The sequence below is a fragment of the Columba livia genome, chromosome 2 (genome assembly GCF_036013475.1).
Source record: "Columba livia isolate bColLiv1 breed racing homer chromosome 2, bColLiv1.pat.W.v2, whole genome shotgun sequence".
In the NCBI taxonomy this organism is placed as follows: Eukaryota; Metazoa; Chordata; class Aves; order Columbiformes; family Columbidae; genus Columba; species Columba livia.
Genome location: NC_088603.1, coordinates 130,718,475 through 130,740,648, shown reverse-complemented (window position 1 = coordinate 130,740,648; position 22,174 = coordinate 130,718,475). Strand labels below are relative to the sequence as shown.

Sequence of the window (22,174 nt, the reverse complement as noted above, 5' to 3'; positions counted from 1 at the left end):
AGGAGGTGGTGGAGGTGGTGGTGGTGGTGGTGGTGGAGGTGGTGGTGGTGGAGTCTGCAGCAAAGGTTTGGAGGGGGCACTGCTGAGAGACAGGGCAGGAGACGAAGTAGCTGAAGTAGGAAACCCAAGCATGCCTGCACCAGGAGATGTTAAAGCTGAAAACAACAAAAATATGACTGTTGTCAATGCACAAGGCAAAATACATCTTGCAACATTCAACATTTCTCATGTGTTCCAGAATTACCTACGGCATGAATAAACCACATTTTAAAATTGCTTTTAGTACATTTCCGTGAGTCTTACGGCCTTGAATTCATAATACACAATCGACAGCAAAACCAGCAACTTTTACTCACTTTATAGTCCTGATTCTACCATCATGGAGGTCATGCATGAATCTCTGCCTCTAGAAAAGTCCCACAAAAGGCAGTGGAAGTCAACCCAGCTTCACTGGCATGATCAGATACATACTTGTAGAAATATCACTCTCCTTTTTTGTTCATTTTCTTCCATAGACTCAGTAGTAGATTATCAGAAAAGAAGCATTAAGCACAGTGAGAGTGCTTCCCTCTAATTGATACTTTGAGAGATCCCTACTTTGTTGTTCATTTTAACTAATTTTTATCATGCCTCTGGGATGATAAAACCCACACATCTTTCACCTAAGAAACCTGGTAATTACGGTGCTCACTACAAGTAATTAGCTCTCAAATAAAAAGGAATCTTTATCCAAATTGCTGGGGGAAAATGCAATAATTATAAAGAAAGAAAGATGTTTAGATAAGTAAATATCAACAGGAAATGACCATTCAAAAAACTAACAGAACTAGCAATCAGGTCAATGCTATTCATTATTGGGATATCACACAGCTTACATTTTCATTTTTGAGAGTCTGAACACAGCTTTTCCTTACCACAACAATAAGGTCAATGTAGTATTTGCTGGAAAATAAGTGTAATAGCACTGGAGTACTTTGACACAGGAATGCTGCTGTTCTGGGTTTACTTGAAGCATGCAGGCGTGATGTCCTCCACCTCATTAGAGAAAGGAACCTAAGGATGGACTGGTTCTGCCTGGAGGGTGCATACACACAAGAAGTATGCCTCATAACTTAATGGAAGAAATCTTTTCTCTATTTCAAGTACCAGATATAGTGCCGTGGCTGGTAACAGTCTATTAAAAAGCAACTTCTGTGAGATGTATAGTTGGTCAGAAAATTAAATGATGGCACAGGGTAGAAAAGGCACCTAACTGTAAGAGGCTGTACCTTACACCCATTGTCATTTTTTCAGGCAAGTAATTTTGCTACAGAAAAGAGCATACAAAGTGTGTGATGCACACAGAACTGTGAAAACGAAGCAACGTCAGGAACAGCCTACTAGCACATGGATAAGAGAACACTAAACGCAAGCTCTGTAATGGAGGTTAGACGGGCATTAGCTGCTACGAAGCACTAATGGAGTGAACAACAATGACGTTTAAATCATCAATATCCAGGTGCTTAGCATTACTTAGGAATAAAGCAATTAGGATTCAAAGAGAATAATTATCAGATTTAACAAAGAGGCCATTTAATGTTTGTCACCGTGTCATTACTCCTATTTAATGGTAGGGGAACACTAAGGAGTTAAAATGCATTGTGTGCATGGGTTAGGTAGTACAGTGAAAGAAGTCACAACAGTTATAATTAAAAAGTGGGTAATTGCCACAGTTACTGCACAATGACATTGAAGATGCTATTGCTTGCCCCTACGCTTTCAACAGGAAGTAACAGGCAATTGTGTGTGGAGTCTGCTGAAAATATAATAAATTATAAATACTATAGATGGAAAATGCATGAATGACGCAATTAATGTGAACTGCTGCCCCAGCTTTGTCATAGTTATTTGGGCTTGTCACCTACTTAGGATATCACAATTTCTTTCTATTCTTAACCTCTTCAACACTTACACATCATGCTGTCGTCAGTCTGCTCACACTGGTGATGCCCAGAGCAGCCAAAATCTATTCTGTTTTCCAGATATTCTTTGGAGTTTACTTGAAATACATAGAATTCAGTTAAATATCCAGACATGCTGCAACAGAATATCCACCTGCTTTATTGGAAGTTAAATGTGGAACTGAGGGTTTCCAAAACTAAATGAAGAAAACTTGATGAAACTAATGCCTCATTTCCAGAAATGAGAGATATAGAATAGAAAATCCAGTAATCTCGATGAAGCATTCTAATCCTACTAACTCTTTCAAGTGACTATCAAAGAGGAGAGACTTCCCTTTCTCTTGGAGGAATCAGAGGACTAAAAAAATAAAAAAGAAACTGCCACCAATGGGCCAAAAGCAAACAGAGAACAGAATTTAGTGCCCTAATAATAAGAAAAGTAATTGCTGCTGAATCAAATTTCTCTCTTGATAAGATTCCTGAAACCACTAAGTACATATTACCCAGTGATGTGTGCATTCTTGAAAAAAGCTGCTGTGAATCTTCAAGGCAGCCCAGGCTTAAGTGATGCGCAAAGAACCTGTGGTAATGATGATGACATTAAAAGGTTCATAGAGCCGGTATTAATAGATGGAAGCAAGATGAAGCACTAGTTTTCTGCAAGCTATCATAGGCAAATACACATAGCTAAGAAGAAAAGAGAATGTGAATTTTAAGAACAGCTGAAAACAGCAGCTGAACTCTTCTATCTACAGTCACCTAGAAAATATGAAGGGGTTTGAAGAACAAAGACCAGCCAGAACTAAAATTCAGTATGAATTAGAATTCCACCAAATAACTCCATATTAGGAATTACACTGAGGAAACATTGCAGTAATTTTGAGACTTTGCTCAGCAATCGATGCCCACAAGATGGTATAATTATATTCTTGCTCACAATGGATATAATGCGTTATCCAGAGAAGTATATCTCATAGGTGAGAGTATTCTTTGACATATCATCCTAGAATGACACAATAATTCTGACATGAAAAACCACTTGTTTTAGAACAAAAGAACTGAATTCAAAGTTAATGGATACTTTCATTCAGAAATAAAGCAAACTTATTTGGTCAAATCTAATAATCTTCGCAAATAAAAGTCCAGTTTGAGCACTACATAAAGAAGATAAAATGAGCTGTACTTTGAATATTTCAGTCTTCCCTGATTTAGCATTATTTTCAAGAGTCCCATTTCAAAATTTCAGTAAAATGAAATATTGCACTTTAAAAAGTAGTGTTTTTCAAAATTTAGCTAGGTTTTGTACCTTTTTTGGAAACCCATAAACAATACTGCATGCAAGAACATCAAAATTAAGTCCCTCATGAATTTGTATTAACCAGTGAAAATAATCAGGCTAATTTCTCTGTCTAGCATGAGTAAAGGGAAACACAAAAGAGAATTTTAAATGTGATGTTTACTATTATAGTTTCATTAGTACCCTGTCTTAGCAAACAGTAAACATATTCTTTAGAAGTGAGGATCTTACTACTGTTGACATTGTCCTTTAAATAAACATGTGGGACAGAACCGTTGTGCTTTGTTGCAGGAAATACAATTACCAGCCCTGTAAGCATCAGTGAAAACAGGTAAAGATTTAAATATAAGGGATCCCACTGGAACTTCTTCTGAAGTGCGTTTTTGGAATTGAGTCCAAAAGAGAAGAAATGACACATTTTTGGTGGAATTAACAAGAAGTAGACTTGAAGTATAGGGTAGTGAGTCATCAGGGAGTTAGCTTCAGAAAATCCTTCATGCAAAGAATGATGCAGAGCAATTGTCATGCTGGCTGAGAATATACACACTGCTAGAACTGTAGCCAAAGAAAAGCTTGCTTGGAACTCTACTTCCAAAAAGATACTTCTTGAACAATTCTTAACATCAAATATTAATGTGAACTATCAGGCAAAGCAGGGTAGAGAAAAAATAGAAATGTTTTAATAAATAGGTGCGGAAAATAGCAGTGTTGAGCATGTACTGAATAACATCTGAGTAAATTACTATTTTTCTATGAAGAATGATTAAAATAATATATTTTTTCCATTCACTATGACTGCTCCATTATGTATCATTAGGGAATGGAGATTTATGCATGCAAGTATTTGCCAGGCAACAAAAAGGGGGATGTAGGAGCTATTTAGCATATGGCAAAAGAAAAAGTTAACAAGATTCTACTTGCTAGTTTACACAGTGGGCTTTGCCCACAATGGGCTAATTAACCTTAAGAAGATGCAAGATGAAAGGGGGTACAAATCCATCTCAATTGGCAGTGCACTGTGCATGCCACAGTACTAATGATCTAAATTTATCTCAAAGAAAAAGATATTTGGTGGAAATTAGAAAATCTGAAAATTAAATTAGTATGGACCAGTTGGCCTGCAATAATACCTTTTGTATTATTAACAGGACGATTTACAGACTCTGAGGCTAAATTGGTAATAGCAAGTTAAACAGCACCAGGGAGCATTTCCCAAAAAACTGAAACTAAACCATCTGGAAAGTTAAACAGTAAGAATGGTCATTGGCACTGTTTTGGCCTGGGTCAACAGCATTCTCCTAAACAACTTCTGAGCACAGCTGAGATGCTCTCACAGGTCCAGAACCACTCCCAAGGCTCACTTTGCATGGAGACTTCAGTTTTGAATGTAGAAGTATGTAATAATGCCTTCCCAAGCAAATACCATTTACTAGTATAGACAAAACCTGAGTTTCATGGAGGCCATTTTACCTGAAGGTTAACCTAACCAAAGCTATTTAGCGAAGTTATATGGAGAAACAATATCTATAATTTTAATGAACAATGACCAGTCATTTTTGGACCTGGACACTGTATGCCATTAAGAAGGAAATGCAGCAACTTTATATTTCCTTTATATGCACTCTCTGTGCCAATAACTGTTTGACAAAAGCCAGAGGGCACTCAGCCAAAGACTCCATTGTGAAAGGAAAGCCATTCTGATCCAATGAAGAGAAAAACAAGATGCTTTGACCACCACTTAGGGAAACAATAACATGATCATCATCAATCAAAGCAGAGCTGGGTAGCAGAGAACACATTGCTACACTCTTAATATGTCTAACAACACTGTTGGTTAAGCCCCTACCTTACTTGCCAAAGTGAGTTGCTTTCTTAATCAAAGTTTAGAGATCAACAGCAAGTGGAATTACTGGATAAAATGAGGTGAGGGGTCTTAACCAGTTCCCTAACTCTGCTGTGGACATATCTGATATGAATCTGCAAAGTTAGAAGATGAATGGGAGAGCTTCAGTCTGCAAGGCTGCACTCACAATGAACTCTGACTGCAAAACTGGAGCCCAATACAAGAAAATATATTACGTTCAGTCTTTGAAGACTAAACAAATCATTCTGCAGAAAACTTGATTGTCTTTTCATTATGACTAAAAAACAGCCAGGGTCAAACCAGCCAGTAAACAGTTACGTGTCCAGTTAAAAGTGCAAGCCCAAATTAAGTGGTACATGTCTGCAATGACTTTACAAACTAGGGGTAGGAGATATTCAGCAACTCCTAGAATTTGGATCAGAATGAAACTACCATTACAAATCACCTTCAATGGAACCTTCTTATCTTAGTAGGCAATTATGCATAATTATAACGGAGGGTCTTGGAGAGCATTTTATTTTAAATATTTATTCTGAATGAAACAACAGGTTGGACTGGTCTAAGGGGTGACCTGATGGACCAATAATGTGGGAATTAGTATTTTGTTCTTCCTCAGATGTTACTTAAATATTTGCATACACAACATTTGCATACAACATTCTAACCCAAATTTTGCCTAAAGGACTATCATTCAAAACAAACAAACCCATAACATTGATATTGTCACACTGCTTTTGTTACAGAAGCCTGATATTCTGTCTATCAGATTTAAACTAAAATTATCTTTTTCTTTTTTTTTTTTTTTTTTAAATCAGAGATATCCTCCAGGCTACAGCAACACACACCAGTCTCACAAGCAAAATATAAATGCATTTAAAAGGGGATGCTGACTATGCAACATGATAAGATTCATAAAATGAGAAAATCATCCCCTTATACACTTACTGTTTGAACTTTGTGGAAATCCAGGTAAGGAGGATGGACCATTCATTCCAGGCAGAAGAACAGGAGGAAGGCCAGGGAGTCCTGGATAAGCTGCTGGCAAACTGATACCATGAAGAGAACTGCTGTCCATCATGCCTGGCTGCTGTACGGTTAATCCTAGCACGTCAGTAGCCTTCTTTATACGATCCAATTCTTGCTGTGCCATCAGCTGTCTAACCGTTGTAGGAGCTAAATAATCTTTCTCCCGATCTAGCTGACTTCCCACAGTTTCCCTCACTTTTGTAATATGTTGTTTGGAAAAGATATGATCTCTTATGGACAAACGCGCAGAATATTTCACGCCACATAGAGAACATTCTGGCTTTGTCCCATCAGGTCCAGTCTGATTTATCATGAATGGCTTCCCTATGTTAATTTTGAATTTCTTTTCTTTAGCTCGGGCATTCTGAAACCAGACTTGGACCACACGTTTGGGCAGGCCTATCTCATTCCCTAGCATTTCGCATTCCTGCATGGTTGGAGTCCGATAGTCACTAAAGCAAGCCTTGAGAACTTTAAGCTGAAGGTTACTCATTTGTGTTCGGAAACGTTTGTGGCCTGGCCTATCACTGTTTTTGGATTTAAAGGGATTGCTAGCTCCAAATGGGTTAGGTGAACTTGGATCAGCTATGCTTGAAGTTTCACTGCGGTCAGCATTATCATCTGGGTCGTCAGTAATGTAGTAACTTTGGTCATGATCACCATCTTTTTCACTGAAATGTATTGAAGGGCTTGTTAGGGAAAAGAGAAATTTATCATCGGTATTCTCATTTGTAGGTGTAGTTGCAGCTTTTGGTAGCGTGTCATTTACAAGTGGTTTTGGTTCTTTGGGAGGCGATGCAGGTTTTGCATCCCCTGAACTGCCAGTCGTGCTTTCCATTTCATTGTTTCCTTCATCTCCTGTTGTGGCATCACTAATTGCTGTATTAATTGATGAAGTCTCATCGAAGTCAGTCTTGTTTTGATCATATCCAGAGTCAGCAGGAGGGGCATTCAAATTTTCTATATCCTCACTAGACTCTGCTTTAAAAGAAGAAGGACTTAAGAGGTTCTTCGGTGACATTTCTGCAGTTTTGCTAACAGGGGTTGATACAGTGGAGGCTAACTCATTTTCACTTGATAATTCAGTTTTTGCTAATGGCAGTGATGGGTAATCAAAAAATATGTACTTTTGGGGACTTTCTCCTCCATCTTCAGTTGATATCAAAGGACTTGGAGGCAAACTATAACCAGCCTGTTTTCCCTCATTCCAATGTCGAGAGCGAATGTGACTTTCTAAAGCTGATTTTGCTTTAAATAGAGCTCGACAAAAAGGACACCTTTTATGGGACTGGGCTGGACCAACTGCACGGAACTGTCCCTTTCTTTCTCGGGCTCTTGTGTTCTGAAACCAGACTTGTACAACTCTCTTTTTCAGTCCTACTTCACGTGCAATGTGATCTAGCATCTTTCTGGTGGGGTTGGAATCTAGTAGGTACTTTTCATAGAGTATTTCCAGCTGCTCTGGAGTAATTGTAGTTCTTAAGCGCTTATCACGATGTTGATCTTCTCCACTGTTCCCTCCCTCTTTCTCACTACAGTTGTTGTCTTCTTTATCATCTAGTTTTCGTTTCAGGGAACCAGAAACTGTAGCAGGGTGTGCTGTATGTGATGATCCAGTTTGCGGTGGCATCTGAGCAAGAGAGCTATTAAGTAACTGTCCAGTCATCAAAGGATTATTTGGGTCAAATATCATATAGGGCATATCCATTGGTCTTTCTAAAAACTGAGAGTGAAGAAATTGGTTTTGGGCTGCTAGGAAATGCATGTGCTGGTGCTCTTGCCAAAGTTCTAGAGTTGGAAAGGCAACTGTACACTGATCACATTGGTACTGTAATAACTGAGGAGGTAGACTGTTCTGTAGAGGAGTCATTGAAATTGGTAAAGGACTGGAAGGAACAGGTGTGGTTTGTGATGCAGAAGGAGGTCTCCCTACTATCTGCGATTGTTTTTGTTGCTGTGGTTGAGAAGCTGAGGGCTGAGGGTCAGAAGAGGTCACTGGTGTAGACTGCACTGGTTTAATGCTTTGGGAAGTTGCATCGGTTTGCTTAGAGATGGTTTCATTTTGTTTTGGTTTTTCTGTGGACTCTGGTTTAGGAGAAGCCTTCTCAGGTTCTGGTTTGGGTGATGGATTCAAAGGAGTACTAGAACCAGAGCCAGAGCTTGCTGCTGTGACTGCCAGGCTTTTTGATGAGTCGTTTTGGCCAGAAACTGTGCAGTTCTTATACACTGTTTGATCAGAGGCATCCATAGAATCTTCAGTTTGGCTTTCATCTTGAGCATCATCATCTTCATCTTTATAACACTGCTTTTTCTGATGTGTAATCAAATCAAAGATCCTGGGAAAAACCACACTGCACTTTTTGCACTGATATTGCATGTTACTGGTTCGAATGTAACGCTCATTCGTCAGTTCCCTTTTCTCATTGTCTTTAGTTTCAGCTTGATTTTCATAACTTTTGCGAGCTTTTTGTCGTGCATTTTGGAACCATACAACAATAACTCGAGTAGGTAGGTTAAGTACAGTTGAAAGTTGTTCGATTTCATCATCCTTTGGATAAGCATTTGTATCAAAGAAGTCTTGCAGGACACGAAGCTGGTAGTCAGTAAACCGAGTCCTAGATGATCTCTTGCTGAAAGATGCATCAGACTTGTAAGGTTCTACAGCTGAGGGTTGAGGATCTATTCTGATATCTTCCAATACTGTTATGGGAGGGTTGCTGAAGTTATAAGGAGAATCTTTATTTCTCTGTCGTTCTTTAAACAGAGTATTACGAAACCAGTGCTTGATAACTTTCTGTGAAAGACCAGATTTCTCAGCCATTTCTTGGATCTGCTCTTCACTTGGAGAATTGTTAATATCAAAATAAGCCCGCAAAATTTTTAACTGGTCATCTGTGATTCTTGTACGCGGACGCTTGAACTGAGAGTGCCGCAGGAAGTTTGGATCTAACCCCAGCTGCTGCTGACAAAGCTGTGTAAGATCTGCAGATAAAGTATCCATTGGTGGCAACTGGAGGGCAAGCTGAGGAGGCAATGCAGGATGCTGCACTGGCTGCATCATAATTGGAGGGAAAAGTGGGAGATCAAGTGAAACTGGAAGCTGGACTTGAGGTGGCGCTGACGGTGGTGGTGGTGGAGGAGGAGGTGGAGGTGGTGGAGGAGGCGGTGGTGGTGGTGTGGGTGGTGGAGCTTGCAAAGGAGTGGGAGTTGTGTTTTGAATTTTTCCAGCCCCAGCTGAAGAAGTTTGAGAAGGAGTTGGAGGAGGAGGTGGTGGTGGTGGTGGAGGAGGCGGTGGTGGAGGTGGTGGTGTTTCTGGAGAAGACGGAGAAATTGGATAAAGCTTGTCATATGCCTCCCTGTACTGTCGGGCAAACTTTTCTAATGCCCCATATGGAAAAAACTGTCCATGTACATGTTCTTGGTGACTTTTCAAAATAAGAATGTTGGAAAAGAGCTTACTGCAGGTTCCACATTCCAGTTTATCTGTGTTTTCACCTTCACCAGTCTTGCCTTTTTTCTGCACTTTTTGTCTGTTCTCATTGTATTGGATAACTAACTCAAACCCAAAGTTCTCCAATAAAGCCTTGGCTGCATTCCCCCTTGCTCCAGAAGCTATTCTGGGTGGTGGAATGGCCAGTTCTGAGGATTTTGGCTTTTTCATATCTTTGCTTTCTTTTAGTCCTTCATTTTCATTAGTAAATTCTTGCTTTGGCTTCTCTTGTTTCTCAGAAATTTCTTCTGACTCCTTATATGATGGCATATCCTTTATCAGCTGGCAGTCTGTACTTACTAAGGTATTTTGCTCCACTTTCATCAGCTTGCTACTTTGCTGCTGCTGTTTCTGGGACTGAAGTTGAGGTTGGGTGGATTGATACTGTTGTGCTTGTTGCTGCAGTATCTGTAGCTGGGTTTGGCCAACATGGTGCTGAGTTTGTATCTGCTGCTTCAAATCTTCTAGCAGTGATCCTGTCATACCAGCCATTCCAGGCATACCGAATGTGGCAGAACCAGGCAAACCCAGATCTGGGCTTAAACTGAATTCTGTCCCAGGTATATAGAATGGGAAAAGGAATTGAGGCTGTTGAAATTGCAGCAGTGCTTCTGGTGTCATTGGAAAATGAGGCAAAAAAGCTGGGTTTAGAAACTGGGGTTGAAAGAACGCAGCTTGCTGTTGCAGTTCATGCTGTAGCTGCATTTGAAGTTGTGCTGGTGACTGGGGTGGGTGATGCGTAGGCTGAGCAGAAATTAATTCAGAAGCTTGCTTTTTATTTAATTCTTTGGCATCTAAATGTGTCTCTTTGCTGTTAACTGCTGGTAAGCTCATAGATTCTAGCATTCCTTGGCTGGGGCTATTAACATTCCCTGCTACACTATTTCCGCTACTTATGTTACCACTTGGTTCTAATTTTGCAGCCCTTGCCTTTGTCTGATGAAGCACAGATCTCATATGGATTTCCAATGTAGAACTTTGGCTATACGCAACATTGCAAATGCTGCATTTGTAGGGTTTGTTGTCAGTGCTGTTGTTGGTTTCTTGAGGGACAGGACTTGATGCTTCCTGCAAAACCTTTTTGAGTTTATGTAGATGGGACACTGAGTTATAGTGGACCAAGAGAATGTTCTTTTGGGTGAAAGACTCTTTACACACTGTACACTTATATGGGCGAGATGGATCTAGAAATTTTTCCATAGTAAAATTTGGCCCTTTTCGAAAAGGTAAGGTCCGCTTTGGTTCTGAGCCCATATCATCTGGAATAGAGCTACTATCACTTCCTACAGGACTTGCTTTACCTTCCTGGTCCATCTCATAATCTCTTTCTATTTCCTGTTCTAGCGCATGATCATCTTGCGCCATACTTTCACTTTCTGCCCAGAGTTCACCATTGACTGGTAAAGACGCACACAGCTGCTGAAGTTCAGCTTCATTGAGTTCAGGGTGGCCTGCTTCCAAGTGTTTTTTTAAAGCCTGGAATGTACGGAAGCTACGTTGGCAGAGGCTACACATGGTAGCTGCCCGAATAGCATGATACTGGGAATGTATCTGAAGCTTCTGCATAGTCTTAAAAGCCAAGCTACAATGGTTACAACGGTACTTATAGACATGGCGGTCAGAAACAGAGAGCTGTTGCTTCTTCTGCTGTTCATTTAGCTGATCCGTCACTGAGTCGGTGGTCTTTATATCTTTACTGCTGCTTTTATTCCAATCTGGCGTTTCAGTAGATTCCTTAGGTGGCTTCTGTTCCTCTGTCTTAATTTCCATTCCAGTTTTTGATTCATCAGTCCCAGGGGTATTTTTCTCATCCACAGGACTTTCACCTAGTTAAAGAAAGTTAAGTGTCTTTTACACAAGTAGAAGAGAATAGCACATAGCATTAATGTTTGGGTTTGTTTTAAATCAGAAATCAAGAGAGGCACCTGGTACACCACGTGTTGCTCTAGCAAAGCATAGCCACTCATCTTTCCTCCAGAGAATAAAGAAGACAGGACCAACATGAAGTTAAAAAAAAGTAATAAAATCCAAACATGATGATCAGAATGGCAGTGGCAGTGGGCCTGGGAGTGGCACAGGGCTCCTCTTTGTCATAAGGTAGGGGTTTATTGGTACAATGGGAGCACCAAACAAGAAACACAAAAGTAGGGAGGAGGGAGGGATTTCAAATGCAGTCAACAGGTAGAACAGGTGATTAGAAAGGAGGAAGAAAGTGGGAAGAGCATGCTGTGAGAAGTAGCAAAGTAGCTTCACAGCACAGAATACAGTAAGAGTCCAGGATAAGAAATCTGCTACGGAAAGGCAGGCAGGATCATTTGCCTACCATTACCCATTGGTGTTTGTGAAAGTGACACTGCCTTTTAGTATTGGGTCCTATTTGCTGGTTAAAGAAGGAGGGTCTTACCTTCAATGTGGCTAGGCCACTACCACAAGCAACATACATGTGGCATATACGTGCATCCTAGTAGCTCTGCATGGTTGCAGTCAGCCAAATCCAGGCCCCTTGTCATTTTTCTCTTTTTGTCTTTGTGGCTATGTGCAAGCCAAAACAAGATTCAATTTACTAAGAAACAAATGGTTTCTAAATTCGTAAGTTGCCCATGCTTAGTTTTTACGTCTAGGCTTTTTCTTGCATACCTGGATATTTCCCAGATCCCTCAGCTGTAATTGTTGCAGGTGTGTCACGTTCAGATTTCTCTGAAGCAGCTGCTGGTAATAATATACTATTGGGCATCATGACATCCGGTACAGGAACCTTTGAAAACCAAGAACATGCTCTTATTACAGGACAAGTCACACTATTTAACACCATACAGCAATATGAAATTATAATTCTAAAGATCCACCATATCAGGATCAAAGACTGACAATACTAAACCCAGATCTTGGTTCAGTCCTTAACATTGGTCTCAATGTCACCACAAAGGTTTTGACAGCTAAGTCCAGTTGGTTGGATTTGTCAGGGGAATTCTCCTTGGACATCCTCCACAGACAGATAAAATGTTGAGATATGGTCACCAGTCAGTTCTTGACTAAGGGCTTTCCCACTTCACTGCACCTGTATTGTATTTTAAACAAATGCTGGACCTTCCATGATCTTTAAAAGAAAATTATAAGTTTATTTCCATACAGAAATAAAAACTTATTTCCATTTGAAATACAATTTTTCTCTTTCTTGTCTTCAGTTGCTTATGTATCTTATTCAGACTGCTTTATCTGTTGTGTTATGCTTTCAAATTATAGACAGAAGTCTTTGATGGCTGCATGTCTAATAGTACTCAGTTTAGTAAGGTGACATGAATATTTGCTCAACACTTCCTGTTTTCCTCTTGTTTAGCTCTTTAAAACACACTCATATCTGAAATAAAGGGTTGTCTAGGCATTCAGACTAAGACTTGGCAGGACTGGGTTCAAACTCCTGCGCTGCCAGATTCTGTCTAAATGACCTTGGTTGAATCAGTTCAGACTGTCCTGCAGCTCCTCATCTCTGACATAAGGATAGTACTTCCTTACTTCTTACAGAGGTAACAAGAAAATCCAAAGAGGAGATTTCTGAGTGGAAAAGTACTATAATAATGGGAGCTACGTACGTTACTAGGTATGAGTAGAAATACCCTTTGTTCCTTTTTTACAGTTTAACAAACTATCTTAAACCTTTATTAGGATACATAAGAGTTATATGTATGTGTGTATTTATACCAATTGCCTATTGGAAAAAAAAATTCTAGACAAATTTTTAAATGCCCTGGGCTTAGTATATTTATAATTTAAACATGGTATTAATATGATCCTCTCAGAGGAATAGTGACTTCGATTTTGTTTGGGAGGGAAGGACTTCTAAAAAACAATGGTGTGGGTAAATGTAAATGTCCCAGAGCAGAAAAAATTGCTACAAATGCTATTTATTTTGTCATCAGAGAGTTCAGATATGGACAGAGCACATTAGTGTTAGCATCTAGGAAAATTTAGATGATGCAGATTATGTTTTTCAACCTCTTTTTCTGTCAAACAACCTTCTTTTTTTTTTCTCTCAGGAACAGTGAAATAAGTCCTCATGACCTGACAGGCGAGATTTCAAAGTTGTGCTCTTATCAGCATAGAGGGAATCATGGAGAACTTGAAAAGAAAGCTAATAATCCTCAGTAGAAAGGTTTTCTTTTTCCATTTTTTTTTCCATTTTTCCTAAAAGGGTCTGTTAAAGTTAAATTTCTATGGCATTTTCCTTGTGGTGGGCCAAAATTACATGGTCTGGCAGAGCTAGAGTTAGTAGAAAACCAAGGAAAATAAAAGAAGAAAGAAAACTTTAAACTGCTTTTGTGGATCCTCAGTTCTGTATTTGATCATCGGCACTAGGCACAAGGAACCTTAGACCTTCAGTCAAGAGCTCTTTCCATTCTTTTTTATTTTTCTGCCACTTTACTTGGAAATGAGGCGATAGGGCTACAACCACAACCATATAAATGAAGGAGGAGTCTATGAATACAGAAATAAATGCTTAAGGAGGTGGATTGTTGAGATTTCCAAGTGTATTTCCTTCTAAAAAGGCAAGACAACCAGAATCAGGGTGTCCTAGGAGGTCTGTTTTCTAAGTGAATCTCTGATTTAATATTAAATACTTTCTAGACCTGATTGTGTCTTTACTGACATTGTTTTGAATGGTGCCGAGTCATTATTCTTTCATAGAAGTTTATTATTTTAACATGGTTTGTACAATTTTTGCAGTGAAGAACAGGGTTTTCGTGGTGAGGCTAGAATGGGATTCATCCTCCAAATCGAATTTGCTGGTTATACCATTCACCCTAATTATGGAGAAGCCAGTTCAACTCCCTGCCTGATCCACGGTAGGTACTTGAAATCATATATTCCATATCCTAAAGAACTGACCTAATCGGATTGCTGCCTATTTTTGGACTTGCTTTTCCATTTCGTACTTACATTTTATTCACGAAAAAAGAAATGGTCTTTTATACAGAGGCAGAAAGCAAGAAACAGGACATTCTGTACAAGATGATTCTGTTCCCCAGTTAGCACCATTAATGATATTTTACAGTGTATTTCATGTAATATAACGCAAGTACAGCCCAGCTATACACAGGAATTCTTCTACGTTTGGGGACTCCATTCTACAGGGAACTCCTGTTATATTACAAACAGGAGTCACAATACCTCTGAGACCTGGATATTATTAGACCCAATTTACAGGTGTGCACTTAGAGACATAGACAGGCTTGATTTTCCCAAGGTTAACATCAATGAGGAACTGCAGGTTTTCAGCATCTTTGAAATCCATTTTCCCAAGGGACATCAGTGACTGGATGAGCTGGCAACAAAACCTAGGAGTCCTGACCCACTTCCCTCCTCAGGCTACCTGAACACTGTAACACAACAAATGCATTGCCCGGGGGCCCAAGTGCATTTCTGCTGCATGTGTATCAGTACTTGGAATACTTACTGTCATGAGCAGTTTCTCCACACAGTCAGGGGACACACTGTGCAAATGGGTCAAATGAAGCTGGAGATGCATTTTGTTGCTGAGGACATCCTGGCAGAGGGGGCAGCAGATAACAGGTTGCATCGAATGCTGTGACAGGACATGCATCTGGATACGATTTGGGTCCCTACTATTGTAGTTACAATAAGGACATTGATAGAACTGAAAAAAATCAAATTAAGATGCAGGATATTAGTCAGTGTGCTTTTTATAACTTGCTGATATTGCTATTTCAACAGCACATCATCTCTGTTTCATTCTTGAGTTATCTGAAAGAGTTCTAGAATGCAATTAAATTAGTACGTTTTCTTTTACCTGCTCATGACAAAATTTATTGTCCTCTGGAGGCTTTGATTTTTTAGCTGCACCATCCTCTTCTTTTGCCAGAAGAAGCTGTTGTGCCCCTACCACAGTGTTCACTTTTGATTCCTTCTCTGGTGTGACTATTCCTGTTTCGAAAACATAATTTTTAAGAACATATTTTAAACTTTCAAATATCCTGGTTTACAAAGAGGCTGTGATTCCAAAGCACTGTATTGTCTTTGAGAGTCTTTTTTTTTTAGTTCTGAGAAAAAATGTAGTTGAATAAAATAACTCTGGTAAGCACAAAGGTGAAAATACGCTTTTATCCTTGACAGAGACTCTAAAAATACATTTAAAAATGGACTTTTTTCTGCTGTTTAGATAACCTTAGGTTGCCTTTAAAAATTAATCAATAATGTGCTTTCTTTAGCAGCTCAGTATAAATTTGTGTATTACATTAAAACAAATCAGCTTTTGCTCAAAAATCCTGTTTTCCAAAATAATTAATTTGCTGCTGTTTAATTACCCTCTCTTTTCTAAACTCTCTGAGCAATATGATTATTGTGTTGTTTTGATAACTCCTGCCTGATTACAATTCTGAAGCTAAATATAGTGAGGCTTTAAAAGAAATACTGTGGAGAATAGGATTTCAGAGCTAAATTAATATTAATTATATACAAAGATCAGTCATTTGGGATTGCCTTAGATGTTTACACTGTGAATTTTTATAGTCTGGCATTTGTGATCAAAACCAGAATATAATTGTTTTCTATAGATAGTTCTACTATTAAGTATTAAACACTATATTTAATATTACGCCTGAACTAGCTGTGTAATGCAACCCAGTCTTGCACACATCAAAGAAAAGAGTGCAATTCTAATTTCCCAGTCCATCAGAAAATTCTTTCCAGCGTCAATTTGCCAGATAATCTCTTCTGCTAGGCTGGATATTACAAGAACATTGGGTAGGCATGTCACATACATCTCACGACAAACACAAAACCTCATTTACCAACCATTCCAATCTCATCATAGTGCGGCATCATCTGACCTTTTTTCTGCTGTTTATTATGAGTATTTCTAATTTTAACTTTCAATTTTCACCATCTTCCAGTCAATTTGCAACTAAATTATTTCCAGGGTGAGGACACTATCACTGGACACTGGGTGCAAATACATCTTGAAATGCAATGAAGCTAAACCATTGATTGCTATCAGACCCAACGTAAATATATAGTCCAGGGGTAAACTGATTGTATGCTGTGCATGAAGATTTATCTTGATTTTTTTCAATCCACATAAGGTTCATATAAATGAACAAATTGCACCTTATTGCACAATAACCTAGGATTAATTTTAAAATAAGGTCATAGATGTTTTGGCAACAAACTAAACATGAACAAAGAAAATACTTGTATTTTTCTGTACACAAAGCCAAGAACTTTTTACGATTATTATTTTCATATAGGCTTTGTGAAATATTTGATATTAAAAAAGTAACATTAAAAAGAAGTAAAATAAGAGAACTGTTTTCAAGGTAAATACCAAATCCTCATGGAGCAGTTATAAAAAATTGAAAACTAAATCATACAGGGACATTTTTTGAAGCGTGTTTTTTAAAAAATAAAATAAAATAAACGTATTTTATTACTTATATGTTAACAGTGATTTCCTACACATTGTTTTTCATTCCTAAGTTGCTAATTATTTTTTGGTGTAATTTAGACCAGCAATTTTAGCATGTTCTTGCTCAAGTTGGTTTATTCCTGCCATATTTCCCAGCTTTAAATGGCCAATTTGTCAACATTGGTTTAATATCCAAACAAGCTGCTTTTTGGAGCCCCACTGAATTTTTACACTCGCAGGAACTGATCCTGGAGGCCTTATTTATATGGCTCAGCCAGAGCTGTGCCGACGACCTGAAGGGCTGGCGATGCTTAAAGGCAAAATCCATATGATGCAATCACATAAGACACCATTTCATTACTCACTTTAGTTTATGATAATACAGTACTCCCTGGCCTATCTGTATTTACTCGGCAATACACCATTATTATTTAAATGTCTTAACCATGAGAACTATGTGAAGTAAAGAAGTGACCCACTATATTAACAAAGAAAGGTTGCTTCACAGTTTTTAGAAGGATAAGTTCAAATTATTAACCTCTCTTCGCGTCCAACTGTCAAAAACATCTAACAGTTGACTATTGTTTCTTACCTTTATCACAAATCACTTCTAAAATGTCCCTTTTTAAAGACAAATGGGCCAGAATCAGCTGGTGTAAACAGACACTGTTATATAGGAAGCTGAATTTAAAAACCAAAGCCAATTCTGCCTTCTCTTGCCCTGATCATAGTAGATTGTTCTCAACAGGTTGTTATAGAAATTAGCATGCAAATTCTGTTCTAAAATCCACTTGTGAAAATGCATTTGACTGTGTTTTGGTAGTGGTATGTAACTGCTACACAAATTTAACTTGGAGAGCATTTTGTGTGCGCCTGGGCACACACAAGGTTAATATTACACATCATCTTCCACCACAGGATGGAATAACTTAATTACTTCAAAGGGCCTGTAATAATCATGAAACACATAGTTCTTGTTTCTATAAAAACAAGGGGGGGTGGGGGTGGTTACATTTTCTTTTGTGGTTAATATAATAAAACCGTAGAGTTATAAAACACTGTGCTGGGGTCAATAAATGCATAACAAAGCACAGCTTTTTACTATGTTTACTATGATATTTATATAAACTGTCAAAATTTAGAGGGGCTTTGTTGGTTTTGTTGTTGTTGTTGCTCTGGATTCATTCAACCTCAAGCACTGTAACTTCTTAAATGACTGAAGTTACATCTGGCCCATAGTAAAGTAACTGAGACCGTGACTTAGGGTGAACTTTGCAAAAAAAAAAGCGGGTTGATTCTTCCCTCTGGCACAGGGACCCCACTTGCCTCTGCACATGGTGAGGACCAAGCCCCCCAAGCCAGAGTATACAAGCCAAAACCAAAAGAGATCAGCTCCTTACTCAAGCACATGGTTCAACTATAACAACTCAGTGCCTCGTCTTGCTATATCAACTTTCTGCTTTCTGTGTTGAATTCACCATTTTAAGGAGCTTCCTGTCAGGAGGCTGAAGAAAGTTATAGTCTCATAGGAAGGGTTTCAAGGGAGGAGGGAGAGAGGAGAGAAAATACTATGCTCCCAAGCATGCCGTGTGGCACTGTTCTCATAGCTAGATGTTCCACTGGCATGCAATTCTTACTAGGCAGCTGTAGGAAAACACTAAATCCAGTTGTTATTCATGTTTCAAATATGCAGTTTTTATTCTTGAGACACACTATTTGTTGCTGGTGGGTTTTTTTTTTCTGAATCGTGAAACATAACTGTAATTCATTTTATGATATAAAATACACAGCATTGGTTTAGATGAATAACACGATTTCAATACATTTAGCTCAAAAACTAAGTTTAATTATAAATAAGTGCCATGAAATAGACAAGTCGATGATTGCCTGTCTGTTACAGAATTATTTAACTTACGTAAGATTGCTAATATAAAAATGACATAATTCACTGCGATTCAGATGCCATCACCTTCATAACATTTTTGAAACCACAAAATAAAAAAGTTTATGTGACTACCAGGAAACAGAAAGTTAATAAAATACATATAAGAGTGAAAAAAAAAAAATCATCCTGCAAAAGCTATAATCAAAATACTATTTTTGTATTTACCAATCTATATATTTGATAAAGATTGCATAACTTAAGACTTATGACACATCAGATGATGTTTTTCAGCCTCAAAATAATTCTAAAATTATAATTACTGGTACAGTATTCTTTCTAATTAGAGTAGAATGAAAGGATAATTTTCATTGCAATAATGAAGGTTAATTTCCATCTTTCCTCATGTTTACTACCTTATTAAAAAGTGCTCCCCTTAGCTATGGCAGAGACATATTACATTTTCAATGCAAATGTATTAATCTGGATAAATTCCATATTAATTCTTGCACTGCATAGAGCTGTAATTTGGATTATAATTAATCTAAAGTGGCACTAGATTTAAATGACAATATAAATGAGGCATTAGTAGGCTTTTCTATTCTGAATGAATATTCAACAAATATAACTTGCATATTGCCAAGTCTCATTTTGAAAGCTCTACTCCTTGAGATAAGGTAAGCAATACAGCACAACAGCTTACACAAACATACTGTTACTAAATACATGTTAATCCTTTCTCGTCTAATAGATTCTATGCTAAAGAGGGGTCACACCACTTTCCTGTCTAACTTGTTAGTATTGTGATTAATTTATTGGTTTTCCTGAGATTTCTTTGGCAAGACTCGCAACACTCAATTCATGAGAAAGCCCAAATTAACATTCAATTATACATAAGCAGTTATGCAGTCACTAGAAATACTTGTCAGCTGAGTGAAAACTAAGATGATGGTCTGAATGTTACATATGCAGAATTAATTTAGATTAGGAAAATAAAAGTTTCTAAAATATTTAGGATTTTACAGTTCAAACTATTTTCTGCAAAGCACAAAGGCAATCATGTATCTCAGCCCTTGTTTTTATATGAATCTTACTGCAAAGTTATTTGTGTAATTGCTGGCACAGCAATGAAGAACAATTATGCTGGTTTTTTGTAGTGCACCCAGTAGGCATCTGGATATAGGTTTGTCCTAATTAAACTTGGCCCTTATGAATGGCTAATCCTGACGGAATTTTGAGAATTCCCCTTCAGTATTTTTTTCTAGATTCCATCTTTTTTTGTTTTTTTTCCTGAAGCTTTAATACCGTATTCTTTCTTGAACAACTATAAATGGACCTGCCTCAGAAAAAGAGAGGGCTGATAAACTCCATGAAGCTGGTCCCAGCATCCCCTAGGCAGAGTGTGCAGTGGCTGTCACTCCTCTCCTGGTGAGTGTCCAGCACAGCCACTGACTAGACTGAGCATGAGGACCTATGTTGGTTTGGGAGCAGGGCTTTACCACACTATGGTTAGTTTTTTCCAAGTCAGAGAGGCAGCCAAGGGGGATATATATTTTAAACCACAAGACAGTTTCTTGCACAACATCATCCTTGTCATCATCGGCCTTTCTTCAGTCTCTTGATCTCAAAAAACAAAGCAACTGAAGAGGAGCTGAGGTTCTAATCTGTGATGGGTACTGACCTTAGCATGTCAACAAGCAAACTAAAAGGAAGCTTTAATCTTTAAGTCAGTCTTCTGAATTGATTCAGCATAGAGAGAGCCATCTACAATATTTTTTTTAAAATAAGTCCAAAAGTGTTTCATATGTAAAAAGCAAATTACTGTACGGGAAATTTGGGTGTAAAGAAACTCATACGTAAAATGATATTTTCTCTACAATTATATGTCTTTACAGAGAATACAACCTCCTTTGTATGCTGCTGTCATTGGCATACAAGGAAAAGATAGATGACTACCTGAAACTAATAGGCTTCAACCTGTTTCAGCACTTCTTCTGCTTCAGTGAATCCAACATAATGTAACTAGGTATAGCGTGCGGCAAAAGTAGCCAATGTAATATTCATTGTGACCATAGATTTCCATCTCATACATAAAAAGCATGGATGAAGTCACATATTTGCCAAATCAAACACAGAAAAAGCCTTGGGTATCTACACCAGATGCTGGCCCTGGGTTTGTTTGTGCACAAGTAAATGTCATGACATAGGGGTTTTGTTTTCAAAGACAGTAGCTTTCATTACTGGGCTTTGTCTATTCCAGGAGATCAAAATTACCAACCCATAATCCGTTTTCAATGATATTTCCTCTTTCTTAGGCTGAATCATCTGTAAACTTTTTCACTGGATTTTGTGTATTTTTTTTCAAAATGCCTCAAATAAATGCCCAGGAAGAGGCCAGATTCTTGGGAGTAACTGATCAGAGAGCAAGAACAAAAAATAATAATAACAAAAAACCCCACATACTTTGGGTTAAAAGGGGGGCAAAACCTGACTGAAGAAAAAAATCAAGTGGTACCTAATCCTATGCTTATGAAAAATTAATATGCCATCAGAGGAATCACAAGTACAGCTAAGATTAATGAAAGGCGCTTAAAAAATTACAAGCACACAAACTGATTTGATTAAAAAATAATCTCACTGGTCGTCCTGTAATATTCTTCAACTTATCCGCATCTATCCTGTCAGATGGTTATGATTAAAAATAGGTCAATGGGAGGCTACTGATAGAAATCACATGCAAAATGCACATGCAATGAATAGTAGTGGGAATGTCCAGACAGTTTAAAATGAAAGAGCATTTCATAAGTTTTAAAAAGGGGAGGACAAAATTCTAGCATCTTACCAGAGTCTTTACTAGATTTTTTGCCTTCACTATTGTCTCTCTCACTTGAGTCTTTATCATCAGCCACAGCCACTGATGTACTTTTAGCAGACCCTTCTGTATCTTCACCTTGTTCTTCTGTGGATAAGCACAGAAAACATCTTAGGAAAGAAACTCAGTGACCACTTAACAGCAGTTAAAAAATATGTCCTGTAATATGAACAGTACTAACAGAAAGTGGCAAAACAGGGGGAAGGAGGGGTGGGTGGAAGACAAGGGGAAAAGCAGCACTTTAAAGAGGTTGGAAATTAATTATGAATAATTTGCAATATTTCAAAATCTATCCAGAAATTCTGACCACGTCTTTATCAGAGTACCCACTTACACCAGTGTGACAGATTTAAAGCCTGTCATTTCATATTCTTTGGCTAGAA

At 38.2% G+C, this 22,174-nt stretch overlaps 1 protein-coding gene across 6 annotated transcripts in view; it reads right to left on the bottom strand.

The window, feature by feature from the left end:
• ZFHX4 (zinc finger homeobox 4) overlaps positions 1 to 22,174 on the bottom strand; it is a 151,405-nt gene that overhangs the window by 4,073 nt on the left and 125,158 nt on the right. For 5 of the 6 annotated variants that reach the window (XM_065053838.1, XM_065053840.1, XM_005509202.4 and 2 more), the window contains exons 5-10: positions 21,762 to 21,878; positions 15,424 to 15,557; positions 15,070 to 15,270; positions 12,255 to 12,372; positions 6,047 to 11,443; positions 1 to 155 (exon numbers count right to left, since the gene is read on the bottom strand). The exon at positions 1 to 155 is cut by the window's left edge and continues 4,073 nt beyond it. In XM_065053838.1, the coding sequence (XP_064909910.1) occupies positions 1 to 155; positions 6,047 to 11,443; positions 12,255 to 12,372; positions 15,070 to 15,270; positions 15,424 to 15,557; positions 21,762 to 21,878 (6,122 nt within the window). The remainder of the gene's footprint in view (positions 156 to 6,046; positions 11,444 to 12,254; positions 12,373 to 15,069; positions 15,271 to 15,423; positions 15,558 to 21,761; positions 21,879 to 22,174) is intronic. The other variant, XM_065053841.1, reaches the window with a different exon arrangement.